This window comes from Prunus dulcis, chromosome 3 (genome assembly GCF_902201215.1).
Source record: "Prunus dulcis chromosome 3, ALMONDv2, whole genome shotgun sequence".
Lineage (NCBI taxonomy): Eukaryota > Viridiplantae > Streptophyta > Magnoliopsida > Rosales > Rosaceae > Prunus > Prunus dulcis.
In genome coordinates, this window is record NC_047652.1 from 17,285,974 (window position 1) to 17,300,806 (window position 14,833).

General features: G+C 38.0%; 2 protein-coding genes across 4 annotated transcripts; one reads left to right on the top strand and one right to left on the bottom strand.

Moving 5' to 3' along the window:
• Nucleotides 1–2,202: 2,202 nt before the first annotated feature.
• On the top strand, nucleotides 2,203–10,167 carry LOC117620607 (coiled-coil domain-containing protein 18). Of its 2 annotated transcripts, none has more exons than XM_034350726.1 (7): nucleotides 2,203–2,333; nucleotides 4,796–4,911; nucleotides 5,076–8,327; nucleotides 8,421–8,663; nucleotides 8,823–8,981; nucleotides 9,159–9,317; nucleotides 9,574–10,167. In XM_034350726.1, exons 2-7 carry the CDS (start codon nucleotides 4,831–4,833, stop codon nucleotides 9,808–9,810), a joined length of 4,131 nt encoding a protein of 1,376 aa, XP_034206617.1. In that variant the 5' UTR covers nucleotides 2,203–2,333; nucleotides 4,796–4,830; the 3' UTR covers nucleotides 9,811–10,167. The 2 variants fall into 2 exon arrangements, with proteins under 2 accessions (XP_034206617.1, XP_034206619.1); XM_034350728.1 differs by lacking the exon at nucleotides 2,203–2,333 and adding an exon at nucleotides 2,942–3,013.
• Nucleotides 10,168–10,741: 574 nt separating this feature from the next.
• Nucleotides 10,742–14,479, bottom strand: LOC117623083. Of its 2 annotated transcripts, XR_004585077.1 has the most exons (6): nucleotides 14,358–14,479; nucleotides 12,104–14,244; nucleotides 11,592–11,793; nucleotides 11,304–11,500; nucleotides 11,060–11,218; nucleotides 10,742–10,982 (listed from the first exon to the last, which is right to left on the bottom strand). XR_004585077.1 is itself a non-coding variant. In XM_034353938.1 (5 exons), the coding sequence occupies exons 2-5, from the start codon at nucleotides 14,241–14,243 to the stop codon at nucleotides 11,163–11,165; spliced, it is 2,595 nt and encodes an 864-aa protein (XP_034209829.1). In that variant the 5' UTR covers nucleotide 14,244; nucleotides 14,358–14,479; the 3' UTR covers nucleotides 10,742–11,162. The 2 variants fall into 2 exon arrangements, 1 of the variants encoding a protein (XP_034209829.1); XM_034353938.1 differs by having other exon boundaries at nucleotides 10,742–11,218.
• Between the last annotated feature and the right edge of the window lie 354 nt (nucleotides 14,480–14,833).

Consider the following 14,833-nt stretch of genomic DNA (forward strand, 5'->3'; position numbering starts at 1 on the left):
TTATCAGTGATAGTTAATTTAGACCACCATGTACCCACTTTCTATTTGGTGATTACCCATAGTTGGACCGATGTCGACGGACATCCAGTCCAATTTCAGTTAGTCAGTGCACTTGACTTGCCTCACGAGTTTCGGGGACGCTCGAACAGTGAGTGCCAGGATTTGCGGCTCGGCAAACTTGGTGTCCCGAGACCTGCCAGGATTTGCTGCTCAGCTGACTCTGTGTCCCCGAGACCTGCCAGAATAGCGGATCAGGCTGACTACAGTCCCCTATATACTGCCTGAACGACTCGAGTTGACTTGGTGTCACCGAGGACCTGCCGGCGGATCAGGCTGATCATAGTCCCCTGATTTCGCCAGTTTGCGGCTCGGGTAGCCTGTGTGACGCCTGAGACCTGCCTGGGAATTGACGGTTATTACAGGGGTGCAATTAGGTGGCAGTTTTAGAGATTTCTTTTAAAAACTTTTCAGTGCAGTTACTGTTTCATTTATTTTTATTAGTATCTTCGATGTTCAACATGTGTTGCACTGTTACATTTGTATTCAGTTATGTGAGCATTTATATGATTAGATTTATTTGTAATTAATTAAATATCTCGAGCTTGATTATGATTAAGTCATAGTTTTTTTATATATCCCTATGTTTTTCAAACGGGGGTTATTATTTTCTCAAATGTCTTTACGAACATGATTTTTGTCCACTCACAATTTTAACTTGTTTTTCGCCCCCAGGCTGTAGAAGAAGGAAGGAAACCACTCGGGCCATCATCCTAGCTCCCAGACCCACCACCAAAGTGTAGGAACTCATTGTAACTTTTTCTTAAACCTTGTAAATTTGTATAAACATGCTCTGTTATCTGGTTGAACTTGAGAAACTAGAGTTAAAATCTATTTGTTGAATTAGTCTGGCCGTTGGTAGGATTTTGGAGACTGTTTGACAGGTGGAAGATTTGGGTTTGGTCAAAATACAGGGGAGGCTCTGCCGAATTTTCGGCAGAAGTATGAGGAAAATTTTTAAAAGAATTGTAAAAGGAAAGGGTAAAAAGGTCATTGTGCCCGGCATTCTCCAGGTGTCGGACACATACAGGATTCGGCTAGGTTTTCAAAGCAGAAATTGGGTCAGGTCCTGTCATAAGACCCTATTGTCATTGGCGGATCCGGGAATTTTTTTGCCGAGGTGCAATTTTGAAATGCTAAAAACTCTTTGTGGATTGAACATCTAAGGCTTTTTACCTAAATTGACCTTAGGTCCTTTCATGCATTCATATCATAATGAAAAATTATTTTATGTAAAAATATTGACTAATTATGAAAAAAATATTTTTCAGAATAATCATTTTCTCAAGATAATTTTTAGCGGCTTTTATTCCTTACACATCAAATAAGAAAACTTGATTTTATGGGATTTTAATATGAAATATATATTGACCTAATGAGCCATCATTTTTAGCATAAATTTTATTTTGCACTAAAACCGATTTTTCATATTTTGATTTGGTGGGAAATTGATTTTCTTGTATTTTTATTTGAATCCAAATGGGGGGTACTTCCTTATTTACATTGTAAACTTAAATTAATCAAGTAAAATAAAATAAATGAAAGTAAAAGAACAAAGACATTTACTTAAATGCTGAAAATGGAAATAAAGTAATCTGCACCACTACCAGCTGAGCAAAGGGGCAATTTGAAGCACCTACAATAATTTTTCCGACAAAAGGAGGTGCAGTGTACCTTCTTGCACCCTAATAGGTCCGTCAGTGCCTATTATATTGAAATTATCACAATATATTTCTCTATTTAAATCTCAATTTCAAATTCCTAAGCCTAATATTCTGTATCGACAACATGGATTTTCAAATCAATAGGTTTCAAATCTACAGATTTGAAATAGATGAAGAAAAAAAATTCCAGCAGATTTGAAAATCCAAAATATATATTTAATTATCTTTAAAATCCAGAATATGCCAAAAAAACAAGAAGAAAATAAAATGAAAATCCATATAGATTTTTTTCACCATAATATTATGTCTTTGGTTGGCATTGTAATTAAAATGAAATCGGAAGGCAAGAGTTGCGAATACAGCAAAGTTGCTACTGTCCGATTGCCAATAGGCGGCCCCACCTTGCTGTCCCATGGCACTACGGTGGACCCCACTACCTCCTCACTCATATTTATATACTTGGAATCTCTCTCTCTCTCTCTATAGCTCCTCCTCTGCCTTTTCGTCACCAGCTCAGCTCCTAATCACTCCCATTTTTCGTTTTCGCGTTTCGAAAAAACAATAAAAACGCTTCACAGAAATCTGAGGGAAAAACCAATCAGCTTTTATCAGGCAAGCGATCAATCTTTCCTTATGCTCTGTCTTTTCTATTTGTATGTATGCATGCTCTGTTTTTCTAACTTGGTTTTCATTCTTTGAATTTGAACTGTTTTCTGTTCCTCTGTGTTTCATGCTTTACTGAATGGCCTAGTGTTCTGTTTCTGCTTTATTATTATTATTATTTTTATTTTTTTTGTATACATGGTGATGTGATCAAGCATCAAGCTGTGATCTTTCTGTGATAATGTTATCTGCCATCTGGGTTTTATTTAAATGTAGTTGAAAATTGAGAATTTGTGATTTTGGATGAACAATTCATATGAGAAATTCATGTGTTTCTGATATCCAAGTTTGAGTCTTTGAACTCTTTGGACAAAACCCATCTCAATGATCATAATTCTTTCAGCTTCTGTTTGCTGGTTTGCTGATCTTTGGTCATTTTCTGCTTCGTCTTCATTCCTTATAATTTACTGTTTTTGATGGCTTTGAAACAATCTCATCCCATCACTTTGATCACAATTGTTTCACCTTCATTCCATTTGCTGATCCTTTGGTCTTTGATCATTTTTTTTTCTTTTTCTGTTTCATCTTCTTTCTGTTTTCACTTGATGATCAGTGAAATGAAAGCTGAAGGAAGTTCATCTGTGATGCAAATCTTGAACTAGAGAGTCAGAGGCAACAAACCCAGTTGGGTTAGTCTTTTGGTTTGACCAGTCTATATGGCTTTGAGATCTTTGTAGAACCAGAATTCAATCCCTAGATAAAATATTTCCGTTTTATTTATTTATGTATTTGTTTATTTGCTCGGGCGTGTTAGGTGGAAGAGATTTTATTCGTCAAAAGCTCTTTAGATCGCTATTTAAGATTAATAAAGCATGAATTTATTGGTAATTTAATATATTTGATGTTTTGTTTACTTGGATTCCAGCTCTTAAATTGATTTTGCTTTTTTATTTTATTTTAGTAAAAGTTTATTTATTTATTTTTAAATATATGAAATGTTAATGAATTAGTAACTGCAAAAAAAAAAAAGATGCAATGCATATTGTTTATATCAAAGTTGATGTTGATGATTAACCTTAATTAGTGGCCTTATTTTTATGCATTTGTCAGTTGAATGATAATTGATGTGGCTCTTTTATGTTTGTCTTTGTGTCTAATTATGGAGCCAAAGATGGCGATGAAGGCTCTGTCAAAAATCTAAAATAGGGAAAAGAAACTTAAGGAAGAAAATGATGGCAAAGCTACCTGTCCAAGCACCTTTAACTTTGAAAGAATCTTTTTTTATAATTATTATTTATAATTATCCTATTTTTTTCTTTCTTTTTGGTCATAAACTTAGAAATGAATTGCCAATATGGTCTAGGCTAGTGGAAAATTGCTCTTTATTTGCAGACCATTGGTCTCGGGTTCGAACCCCATGACAGATTGATAGTGTGTCTGGGTGAAAAACCTCATTCTCCTGGTAGCTTAGACTATCACTTGTATTAAAATAAAAATAAAAAACTTAGACGGGAACTTAAGAAAGATGGGGACTTGTGATTTGTACAATCAAATAAAAATTGAAGGATGGACTGCCCATCTTAGTTGTGGGCTCCACCCACAATGCTTCACTTTTTGTGTATGCTAATCCAATGGTCCAGATGTCACTAGAGATTCAAAGATGTAGCTTTTTTTCTCTCTCTTTTTTTTTTTTTTTCAATTTTTAAGCCATGAAAATGATGCCACCTCTGTATTGAAAATGAAATTCTTAGAAGATGGAGTTGAAAGACCTTGTCTTTGTGTGTAACAACCTAGCTTGAGTGAGGAATTATGGGGCCTACAGACTGTATGGTTCCACATGATTGATCATCCTCCTCACTAGTTAAGTGACAAATATGACAGGCAGTCAGCAGGTGATTTTAAATCCACCAAATTCTAATTCTTCAAAGAATGTGATCAACCCTAATTTACAATTAAATTAAGATTTTTCCCTGTGATTTAATAATCTAATCTCCAATTGATTTGAAAAGAAAAAAAAATGTTTTTATTATCTAATAATTTATTTTTTCTTGGCCAGTAGAAATCTAGAAATAATTGCATTAACATAAATGAAAGAATAAAATATGTGCCATGATACTGATGGGCCACCACAATGATTTATGGTGGGTACCCACTTTGGGTGCCACGTCAGGTGGGTTGTCTTTGTCCGGCACACAATTTACTACCACAGCTAATCCGGAATGGAATGACAGAATTACCCTCGTAGCTTACCTTCCTTGTTAAGAAATGTCTTTGTCATCTCATCTCATGTGTATTTTTCTATTCACATTTTGTTGTTGCAAAGGCTTCACGTAAAAGACTTTTCCAAGAAAAAGGAAGTCTAGTTATTAAGATGATTCTTTTTTATTTTTTTCCTTTTTTGAGAAGTCTGCATTATTGCAATAAGTTGATAACATAATAAAGTGGATGATGAAGTTTTTTGTAAATCACAGAGACGCAAGTGGAGTAGGTCAAAATTAGGTGCAATATGGAAGAAACACAAGTGAGCTCAGAAATCCCAGTGAAGGCATTTGAGGATGCCGAAACAACAAATGCCGAAGCAATCAAGGTAGCTGCAATATTTTGTTCTGTAATTTAAACCCTTTTCTTGGCTAATTTTTTCAGACATTGATTAATCTGCAATCATTCACGTTAAGTCCTTCATGGGATCATTTGATTTTGTAAAGTTTTTTAAATAGATGTTGAATGTTGATTATGGTGGTCGTAATGCAGGTATCGAATGGGGACTTGCCACCGGTAGAACACGAAGGAAAGAAAGAAGAAGAGGAAGCAACTTTTGATGGAGAGTTCATAAAAGTTGAGAGGGAATCACTAGATGTGAAGGATGGTTCTCATGCTGCTGAACCAGCATTGGTGGAGGACAAGCCATCGGTTATTGAGAGAAGCTCAAGCAATTCAACCAGAGAATTGCTGGAAGCCCGGGAGAAGGTGAGTGACCTTGAGCTTGAAATTGAAAGGTTGGCTGGTGTGTTGAAACATTCGGAATCGGAGAATTCTGAGCTGAAGAATGAGGTCTTGCTTAGAAAAGAGAAGCTGGAAGAAAGTGGAAAGAAGTATGAAGAGCTTGAACTCAGTCATAAGAAATTGCAAGAGCAAATTGTTGAAGCTGAGGAGAAATACAGTTCACAGCTCAATGTTTTGCAAGAGACGTTGCAAACTCAGGAAGAAAAGCACAAGGATCTGGTTGGGGTGAAGGAAGCATTTGATGGTCTCAGCCTTGAGCTTGAAAGCTCAAGAAAGAGGTTGCAGGAACTGGAGCAAGAGCTGCAGAGTTCTGCCGGTGAGGCACAAAAGTTTGAGGAGCTGCACAAGCAAAGTGGTTCGCATGCTGAAACCGAGACAAAGAGGGCCTTGGAGTTTGAGAAACTGCTTGAAGTGGCAAAATTGAGTGCAAAGGAGATGGAAGATCAGATGGCTTGCATACAAGAAGAACTCAAGGGCTTGTATGAAAAGATTGCTGAGGATGAAAAAGTCAAAGAAGCACTCAACTCTACTGCTGCTGAGCTTTCTGCTGTCCAAGAAGAGCTTGCTCTATCAAAGTCCCAAGGTGTGGATTTGGAGCAGAAACTCTCTGCCAAGGAAGCTCTTATAAATGAACTGACTGAAGAATTGGGCCTGAAAAAGGCCTCAGAATCTCAAGTCAAGGAAGATATTTCCGCTCTTGAAAATCTGTTTGCGTCGACTAAAGAAGATCTTGATGCAAAGGTTTCTGAATTGGAAGAAATCAAGTTGAAGCTGCAGGAGGAATTGAGCGCCAAGGAATTGGTTGAAGCTGCACAAAAAACTCAGGAGGAAGAGTCCTTAGTTGTACAGGAGAAATTGGCAATAGTAACCAAAGAAAAAGAAGCTCTGGAAGCAGCTGTGGCAGATCTCACTGGTAATGTACAGCTGACGAAGGATTTGTGCAGTGATCTTGAAGAAAAATTGAAGCTTTCAGAAGAGAATTTTGGCAAAACAGATGCTCTTTTGTCTCAAGCTTTGTCAAACAATGCAGAGCTTGAACAGAAGTTGAAGTCGCTGGAAGAGCTCCATAATGAAGCAGGAGCTTCTTTTGCAACTGCCACTCAAAAGAATCTTGAGCTTGGGGGTATTATTCAATCTTCAAATGCAGCAGCAGAAGAGGCAAAATTGCAACTGAGAGAGCTTGAGACGCGCTTTATAGCAGCAGAACAAAAGAATGCAGAGCTTGAGCAACAGGTAAATGTGGTAGAGCTGAACAGAGGAATTGCTGAAGGTGGTCTGGAAGAACTCTCCGAAAAATTATCTGCACTCAGGACTACACTGGCCGAGGTTGAGGAAGAAAAGAAACAGCTGAATGGTCAGGTGCAAGAGTACCAGGAGAAGATAAGCCAGCTGGAATCTTCCTTAGACCAGTCATCTTTGCAGAATTCAGAGCTTCAGGAGGAATTGAAGATTGCCACAGAGAAATGTGCTGAACATGAGGGCCGGGCCAGTACACACCATCAGCGAAGCTTGGAACTTGAAGATTTATTCCAACAATCTCATACCAAAGCGGAGGATACTGGTAAAAAGGTAAGTGAGCTGGAGTTGTTACTTGAAACAGAGAAGTTCAGAATCCAAGAACTTGAGGAACAAATTAGTGCATTGGAAAAGAAATGTCTGGATGCAGAAGCAGATTCAAAGAATTACTCCAACAAGATATCTGAACTTTCTTCTGAACTCGACGCATTCCAAGCAAGAACATCTAGCCTTGAAGTTGCACTGCAAGCGGCCAATGAAAAGGAAAGGGAGTTAACAGAAGCCTTGAATGTTGCTACAGAAGAGAAGATAAGGTTAGAGGATGCATCAAACAATTCCAGTGAGAAGCTTTCTGAAGCAGAAAATATATTGGAAGTCTTGAGGAATGAATTGAATCTAACTCAAGGGAAATTAGAAAACATTGAAAATGATCTTAAGGAGGCTGGAATCAGAGAAGGCGAGGTCATAGTGAAACTCAAGTCTGCCGAGGAGCAACTGGAGCAGCAAGGCAAAGTAATAGAGCAAACAACATCCAGAAACTCAGAACTTGAAGCACTACATGAATCCCTAGTGAGGGATTCAGAGATCAAACTCCAGGAAGCAATAGGAAGCTTCACTAACAGGGATGCCGAGGCAAATTCTCTGCTTGAGAAACTGAAGATTCTTGAAGATCAGGTGAAGGTTTATGAAGAGCAGGTTGCCGAAGCAGCAGAAAAATATGCGTCATTGAAAGAAGAACTGGATAACAGCTTGACTAAATTGGCTTCTTCAGAAAGTACTAATGAAGAACTGAGTAAACTGATCTTGGAAGCAGAAAACAAAGCTTCTCAGTCCCTCTCAGAAAACGAACTGTTAGTTGACACAAATGTTCAGCTGAAAAGCAAGATTGATGAACTACAGGAATTGTTGAACTCTGCTCTGTCTGAAAAAGAAGCCACTACAAAAGAGCTTGTTGCCCATAAGAGCACAGTTGAAGAATTAACAGATCAGCACTCAAGGGCCTGTGACCTTCATTCGTCTGCTGAAGCCCGCGTTGCGGAAGCCGAAACCAAGTTGCAAGAAGCCATTCAGAGATTCAGTCAAAGAGATTTGGAAGCTAAAGACTTGCTTGAGAAGCTAGATGCTCGAGAAGGCCAAATAAAATTGTATGAAGACCAGGCTCAAGAAACATCTTCAGTTTCTGAAACCAGAAAAGCAGAGCTGGAAGAGACTCTCTTGAAGCTGAAGCATCTGGAGAGTATTGTTGAGGAACTGCAAACCAAGTTAGCTCACTTTGAAGAAGAGAGCAGAAAACTAGCTGAGGCAAACATAAAACTTACAGAGGAAGTGTCCATATATGAGTCCAAACTGAGTGATGTAGAAGCAAAAAATTTTACTGCCCTTGCTGAGAAGGAAGAGACAGTTGAACAACTTCAGGCTTCAAAAAAGACTATAGAAGATTTAACGGAGCAGCTTTCTTCAGAAGGGCAGAAACTACAATCTCAGGTGTGAATCAAACTTTTTGTGATTATTATGCTGATATTATATGATGCTTTCCTGTCCCCATGTATGCTCTATAACTACGTATTTTTGCTACAGATATCTTCAGTTATGGATGAGAACAGCCTTCTTAATGAATTGAATCAAAATATTAAGAAGGAACTCCAGCAAGTGATATCCCAGCTCGAAGAACAACTCAAGAAGCACAAAGCAGGAGAAGATGCCTTAAAATCTGAGGTTGAAAATCTCAAGGCTGAGATTGCTGAGAAGTCTTTGTTAGAGAAGTCTCTCAAGGAGCTTGAAGAGCAATTGGTGAAAACTGAAGCTCAACTGAAACAAGAGGTAGAACATTATCAGTTTCAATAAAAAGGAAATCTAGAGAATAAGCTCTTATTCCGCATTCTTTAATTTTTCTTTTTCTGCACGGCGGGTGGGGGTGGTGGAGGAAAGGGTTGCATTTATCTTTTAAGGATTTTTTCTGACTCAGACAATGAACTGTAGGTTGAAAGCGTTAAGTCAGTTGCTGCTGAAAGAGAGGCAGAGTTGACTTCAAAATTGGAGGATCACGCACATAAAGTCCATGACAGAGATTTATTAAATGAACAAGTTGTAAAACTTCAGACCGAGATACATATTGCGCAGGCCACTGTTGCTGAAAAGGTAAGGCACCAGTATTATTTAAGATTTCTTTTACTTCAACTGTATGATGGTGAATAAGTTCAAAGTTAAGAATTGTGGACTGTTCATATCAATAGTAGCATTATGCATTTCTAAATTGCAGGCTTTTAATATTAACGTTTTGTAAAATGATCCATGTTTTAATTCCCTACTCAACAGAAAGAAGCAGATTCTCAAAAGGATCTGGAACGAGAGGCATCATTGAAGCATTCTCTTGAAGAACTTGAAGCTAAGAATAAAGAAATCACTCTTCTAGAGAAGCAAGTCAAAGACCTTGAGCAAAAATTGCAGCTAGCCGATGCCAAATTAACAGAAAGGGTTTGTCTATACCTATATCCCTACTCACTTTATATATACTACTACGGTACAAAATGCAAACACATAACACACAAATTATGCATGCTGTACGCTTGTTCGAAAGTAGTTGTCGAATTTTTAGGACTTAACTGTCCTAAAAAACTTGTGGGAAATGGAGACGTCAAACCATACTAAAAGGATTTCAACTCACTAGAATCATGAAGCTAATTATTCCAGCAAACAATTGTTTAAAAGATATGTTTAACTCATGTTGCAGGGTGATGCCAATGTAGCCGGATTGGAAGTGAAATCTAGAGACATTGGATCAACCATTTCAACTCCATCAAAAAGGAAGAGTAAGAAAAAGTCAGAGGCAGCACTTGCTCAAACTTCATCATCTTCAGAGATCCATACTCATACTGCTGAGGCTTCCCCTCTGATGAGCATTAAGTTCATTGTGGGAGTGGCTGTGGTGTCTGCCATCATTGGCATCATTCTCGGGAAACGATACTAGATTTGCTACTGTGGTTTTTGGTTTCGCCCCTCAGGTGTTGGTGATATTTTTTTTCTTTAATTGTTTCGGTTGGTATAAATTATGCACAGAAGATTGAAGGCTTGGTTTTTGTGCTTTCAAGCTTAGTTTTTGAGGTTGTTGGTCAGGGAATTTATTTTAATGCCTATACCCTTGCCTGTTTGCAAAGCAAAACATAGTTGAATCATGTATTATTCAAGTTTGTATTTAGTTTTTGGATTGGCTTGCAGATGCTTTCACAAATATTTACAGCTGCTACATGCGTGTCTGAAAACTTGTATGTTTACAGCTTGTTTTCTTTATGAGTTTATTGATAGGCTGTAAGGCCGATATTTGGCACGCCCCCCATCTAAAAATCAGTGTGCAAAGCTGTGTCATGAGTTGGTCGAGGAGCCTCTACAAAACATATTTCTCCTTATGAAACATAAAGAAAAAAAATTCCAGGGCCAAAGAGAAAAAGAAAGTAAAAATAAGCTCGAGTGAAGGTAAATATAAAATGACAAGTAGCATGATGCGCATTGCCTTGAAGATTTGAAAAATAGACAGTTTGGATCGTAGAAGAAAAAAATTCGTGGGGGAATGCAGTTTTCTATCTAAATGCTTAACTGTGTTTCCAAATAACACAAAACTAATTTTATTGCTTCAAGTAATAATTCATCTCTAAAATAGATAGTTTGGATCGTAGAAAAAAATTCATGGGGGAATGCAGTTTTCTATCTAAATGCTTAACTGTGTTTCCAAATAACACAAAACTAATTTTATTGCTTCAAGTAATAATTCATCTCTAAACTAAAATTTCACATATCATCGTGAACCGATGGTTAGTTTCATCTATAAGCACGTTGATGTTGAATTAATTCAGAGAAAATTTGAAGGTATAACAAAATGTTATACGCAGCTTTGGCACTTTCCATTTTGTGAATCACGTGCACATTATAAATATGATTACATTTACAAGGGCATATCTGAAAGTACAAAAACTTCAGCATTCTAGGTTGTTAGTTGCAAAACTCTATTTTTCTTCCATGAAAGCTATCTACATGTAATTGTCTGCTGCAGGAACTTGCTGAACCCATCCACATCTGTGGGGGGTAACCATGATGTACCTTTTTTCTTCTTAGAATTAGCAATAGCATCTTGGGGTTCCACCGCTTCTGCAGTAATGCCATGAAAAGAACATTATCTTTCGGAATCGAGCAGTATTTCTGGACAAACTACTTTGTTACAGTACCTTGCTCGTCTAGATACTTGAAGAAAGTGAAGGAGGGATTATATTGGACTCAAAAAATGATTTGTGTCATTGCATTCCGTCGTACCGGCTTACAACATCGTGTTCAACATTCCCCTTTAACCACTTTCAATCTGATAAAGATCTCGTTGTCATCAAACCCTGTGCATCAACCGACATTCTAGTTCAACTCAAGACCAAAAAAAAATTAATATTCATAATTCATAATCCATACAAACTTAGCTACCTGAACCCAAATCTTCAGCTTCATCAACTGAAAGTTCTAAAAGCCTTGTGTTACAAGAGGGGGGATCAAGTGTCATCCAATCAGGATTTTCATTGTCTTCTAGGGGCATTTCCGTCTCTGTCACCCAGTCTTCGACAATGCTATTGCGGTCAAATGATATAGGACCCACATTTTCCTGTTCTTTGTGCTTGTGAACCCTAGAAGAAAGCAATTAGCAAAAGAGCTATTTTCTTTTACCAAAGAACATTTGGAAAATACCGATATACAGAACCTATTGTTTCTACTTACTTTTGTTTTAGTTTCAGGTTGTATTGAACAAAAACAAGATCACTGAGCCGTTGACATTCTAAGCTGTTCCTTGTCTTGTGCAACTGTTCAAAAGGAATTTGATTCTCCTGACCTTGAACTATGCTGCAAGTTTGACTGAGAATACGAATTGCCAAGCGCGCAAGGTTTGGGCAACTACTACCATACGTCGACCACCATTCAGCTTAGACAAACAGAACGTTTAAAGAAATTAACCGAAAGATGCCACAAGATCCAAACTCTATGCAGCACAACTTCAAAAAAGGAGGCTCGTACCAAAATCTAATTTAACACCAGAATGACTGACATAGGCAATAGTCTGGGCACTTTTTTAAGCATTTTATCACATTTATCATTCTATTATTTTATTTTATTTTATTTTTAAAGAAGAAGTTAAAATATGGTTTGATCACCTTTCGTCTGTATGTTTAGCCAACTAAATAAAGAAATCCTGTCACCCAAAATAACAATGCACTATAATGAAAGATCCTCACCAGGAAGTAGATTGTCTCTAGCTCGAACTGCCAAATTCCTCCCCAAATCTCCAACAGCATTTTTGTACAAATTTATCTCTTTGATAACTTCATCTTGGATTTTTATATCAGGAACCAATCTCTCTATGCAGTCAAACATCCTTGATATGATCTCATTATGCAAGTCTCCTTTGACACTATAGAAAAACTTGGGATTAAGGTAAAAACCTGCAGCATGAAGAGGAAGATGCCATAACTTTTTCCACCTGTAATCGATAATATCCCAGTAGACCATGTATTCTTCTCTCTTGACAAGTTCTCTTTTGATTGTTTCTTTTGCTCGATATATTCCTGCAAAAACATATCCCATTGCTGCCCTCTTCTGGCTACCAACAATTCTCAAAACTCGCAAAAGTGGGTTTGTTAAATGTGTGACCAAAATGCACGCAGACCAAAATGAGTGATTGCTTAATATATCTAGCACTGCTGATCCTTCTGGTGTTTTGGAGTAGGGGCAGCACATCCATTCTTTTGAAGTAACCATAGACTGCAAATTAAATTTAAGGTCAGCCATTTGCTTCAATGTCGTAAAGTTTGTAGCAAACCTAGTTACTCCCAGCCTCACAATGTCATTACCAAAAGTATACCTTCTCATCATATTCAAAATGACAACATGTTTGTAGATAAATCTTGTAACAGATCTAGCCTGTTCAATTACAGAATTTATCCACTCAACTTTTCCAAAATCCTCAAGGATCAAATCTATGGAAGTGGCGCCACAGGGAGACCAGTACAGGGTAGGGAATGTATCCATCAACCTCTTCCCAGCAACAGCAAATTGCTCTTCAGTATTTGTAATGACTTGCAAAACATGCCCAACTCCAACTTCTTCCACCACTTCCTTAAGAAACTCGAATAAAGCATCTGGGGAAAAAATAAAGTAGGAAGCATCCACAGATTTCAGATAGATTGTTCCTTCAGGGCATTGCACTGCAAAATTTAGCAAAGTTTTACCCTTTTCAGAACTCCATTGGTTGACTAAAAGGGAGCAACCAGTCCTTGCCCAAGTTTCCATGTGCTGATGAATATCACTCTTCACCTCTCCAACTGCATTCTTCAATATCCAATCCCGAAGGTCATCATATGAAGGTGCTATAGTCCCCTTTCCCCCAGAGACAATAGCATCAATCATTGGCTGGAAATAAACCGAGTTCTTCACCACATCCAGGGGAGCCTGAATTTCATATAAAAACCGCCCTATTGCCATATGAATTTGTTGATTGCCGACCTCTTTCACTTCATAATTATTGTTGACAGTTCCAGCATTGGCAGCCCCAACAGCACTTTCACCTCTCACCCTCTTCCTTACACTCACATTTGTATTACTTATGCCAACTTCTTCTTCATTTTCCAACCAATATGAGTTGGGAAAACCAGTTGATCTCCCTTGGGTGTCTTCAGAAAAAGCACTACCTACTGCAATAGGAATAGGAGCTGAAACATTACTCAATTTCGTAACGCCATCAACAGAACCAGAACCAGTATCTGCAGAAGAAGTTCCACCCCTCCACCTCACTCTTCTATCCACACTCATTCCAGCATCTTCTTCTTGATTCACCGAAAAATTCGATATGGGCACTCCAGCTGATCTATGCATTGCAGCATTACTCCTATAAGAATTGTCTACTTCAAGGGGTACATTAGTCAGATTACCACTCAACCCAACTCCATTCCCACTCATTCCAACATCTTCTTCTTGATTCACAAGCGAATTCGAATCGGGTCCTACCATCAATTTGCACTCCCCATTTTCAGCAAATGAATTGTCTAATTCACTAGGACTGTGATGTGGGTTTGTAACAATTTGACTCTTCCTGTGCCTAAACGCTGCAATCCCATGATCTAAACTCTGTAACATGGAAAGACGAACATCTGGTGGGGTTTGGTCACAAGTAGGGCCATTGCCCTTTCGACCAGCAAGGTGGGATTTAAGCCTGTTAATTCCACCACCCTGAAACACTTTGCCACAATATATGCACTTCTTCAGCTCAGCCTTAACTCCATTGGGCTGGTCTTTGATGAAAAGTTGGCAGTGTTTCCATGCTGGGTCTTGTTTGTGTGGAGAGACAGCGACGGGCTCAAAACCCTCTAGAGATATCATCCTAATATCAATCAATCAATCGCTACCCAGAATGCTTCATGCAATATATAAACTGAGAAATATGTTACATTTGGCAAAAGAATTCGAAAGAGAAGAGGGAGACGATAAACTTACTTGTCTTGGTAATTTCTGTCAGTCTTCGGAGGATTTTGGGAAACACAGAGGGGAGAGAAAGAGGGCTTTGTGTTTTCTTTTGTTTAGGTGGGGGAGAGAGAGAGAGAGAGACCCAAGCGTGCGGGCTTTTGATGGATTTTGGTGTTAACATAGAGGTCAACCGGTTGTGAAGTTGTGATTTTCATTTTTTAAGGGCGTTTCAGAGTAATTAGTAAGTAATAAATGCATAATTTATTAAAAATTCATTTACATTTTATATATAAATGTAGGCCTGGCATTTTAGACCCAAAAATCAAAAAATTGCAAATGCTGACCGAGATTTTATTGTATTTAAACCGACTTATCACGAAAACCGACCACAACATGCGGTTTATAAAACCGACCTCAATATGCGGTTGCGGTTGTGGATCCACATATCCAAATAATGTTGTATACCACATACTGCAATATAATTTAATTAATTATTAAAATAAATA

Bases quoted from the DNA above. Each gene is read 5' to 3' on its own strand.
- LOC117620607 (XM_034350726.1), top strand. From the start codon at position 4,831: ATGGAAGAAACACAAGTGAGCTCAGAAATCCCAGTGAAGGCATTTGAG. The intron at 4,912-5,075 runs GTAGCTGCAATA...GTCGTAATGCAG, and splicing joins CAAATGCCGAAGCAATCAAG to GTATCGAATGGGGACTTGCC. The intron at 8,328-8,420 runs GTGTGAATCAAA...TTTTTGCTACAG, and splicing joins GGCAGAAACTACAATCTCAG to ATATCTTCAGTTATGGATGA.
- LOC117623083 (XM_034353938.1), bottom strand. From the start codon at position 14,243: ATGATATCTCTAGAGGGTTTTGAGCCCGTCGCTGTCTCTCCACACAAA. The intron at 11,794-12,103 runs GTGAGGATCTTT...TGTTTGTCTAAG, and splicing joins TAGAGACAATCTACTTCCTG to CTGAATGGTGGTCGACGTAT. The intron at 11,501-11,591 runs GTAAGTAGAAAC...GCTTTCTTCTAG, and splicing joins AACCTGAAACTAAAACAAAA to GGTTCACAAGCACAAAGAAC.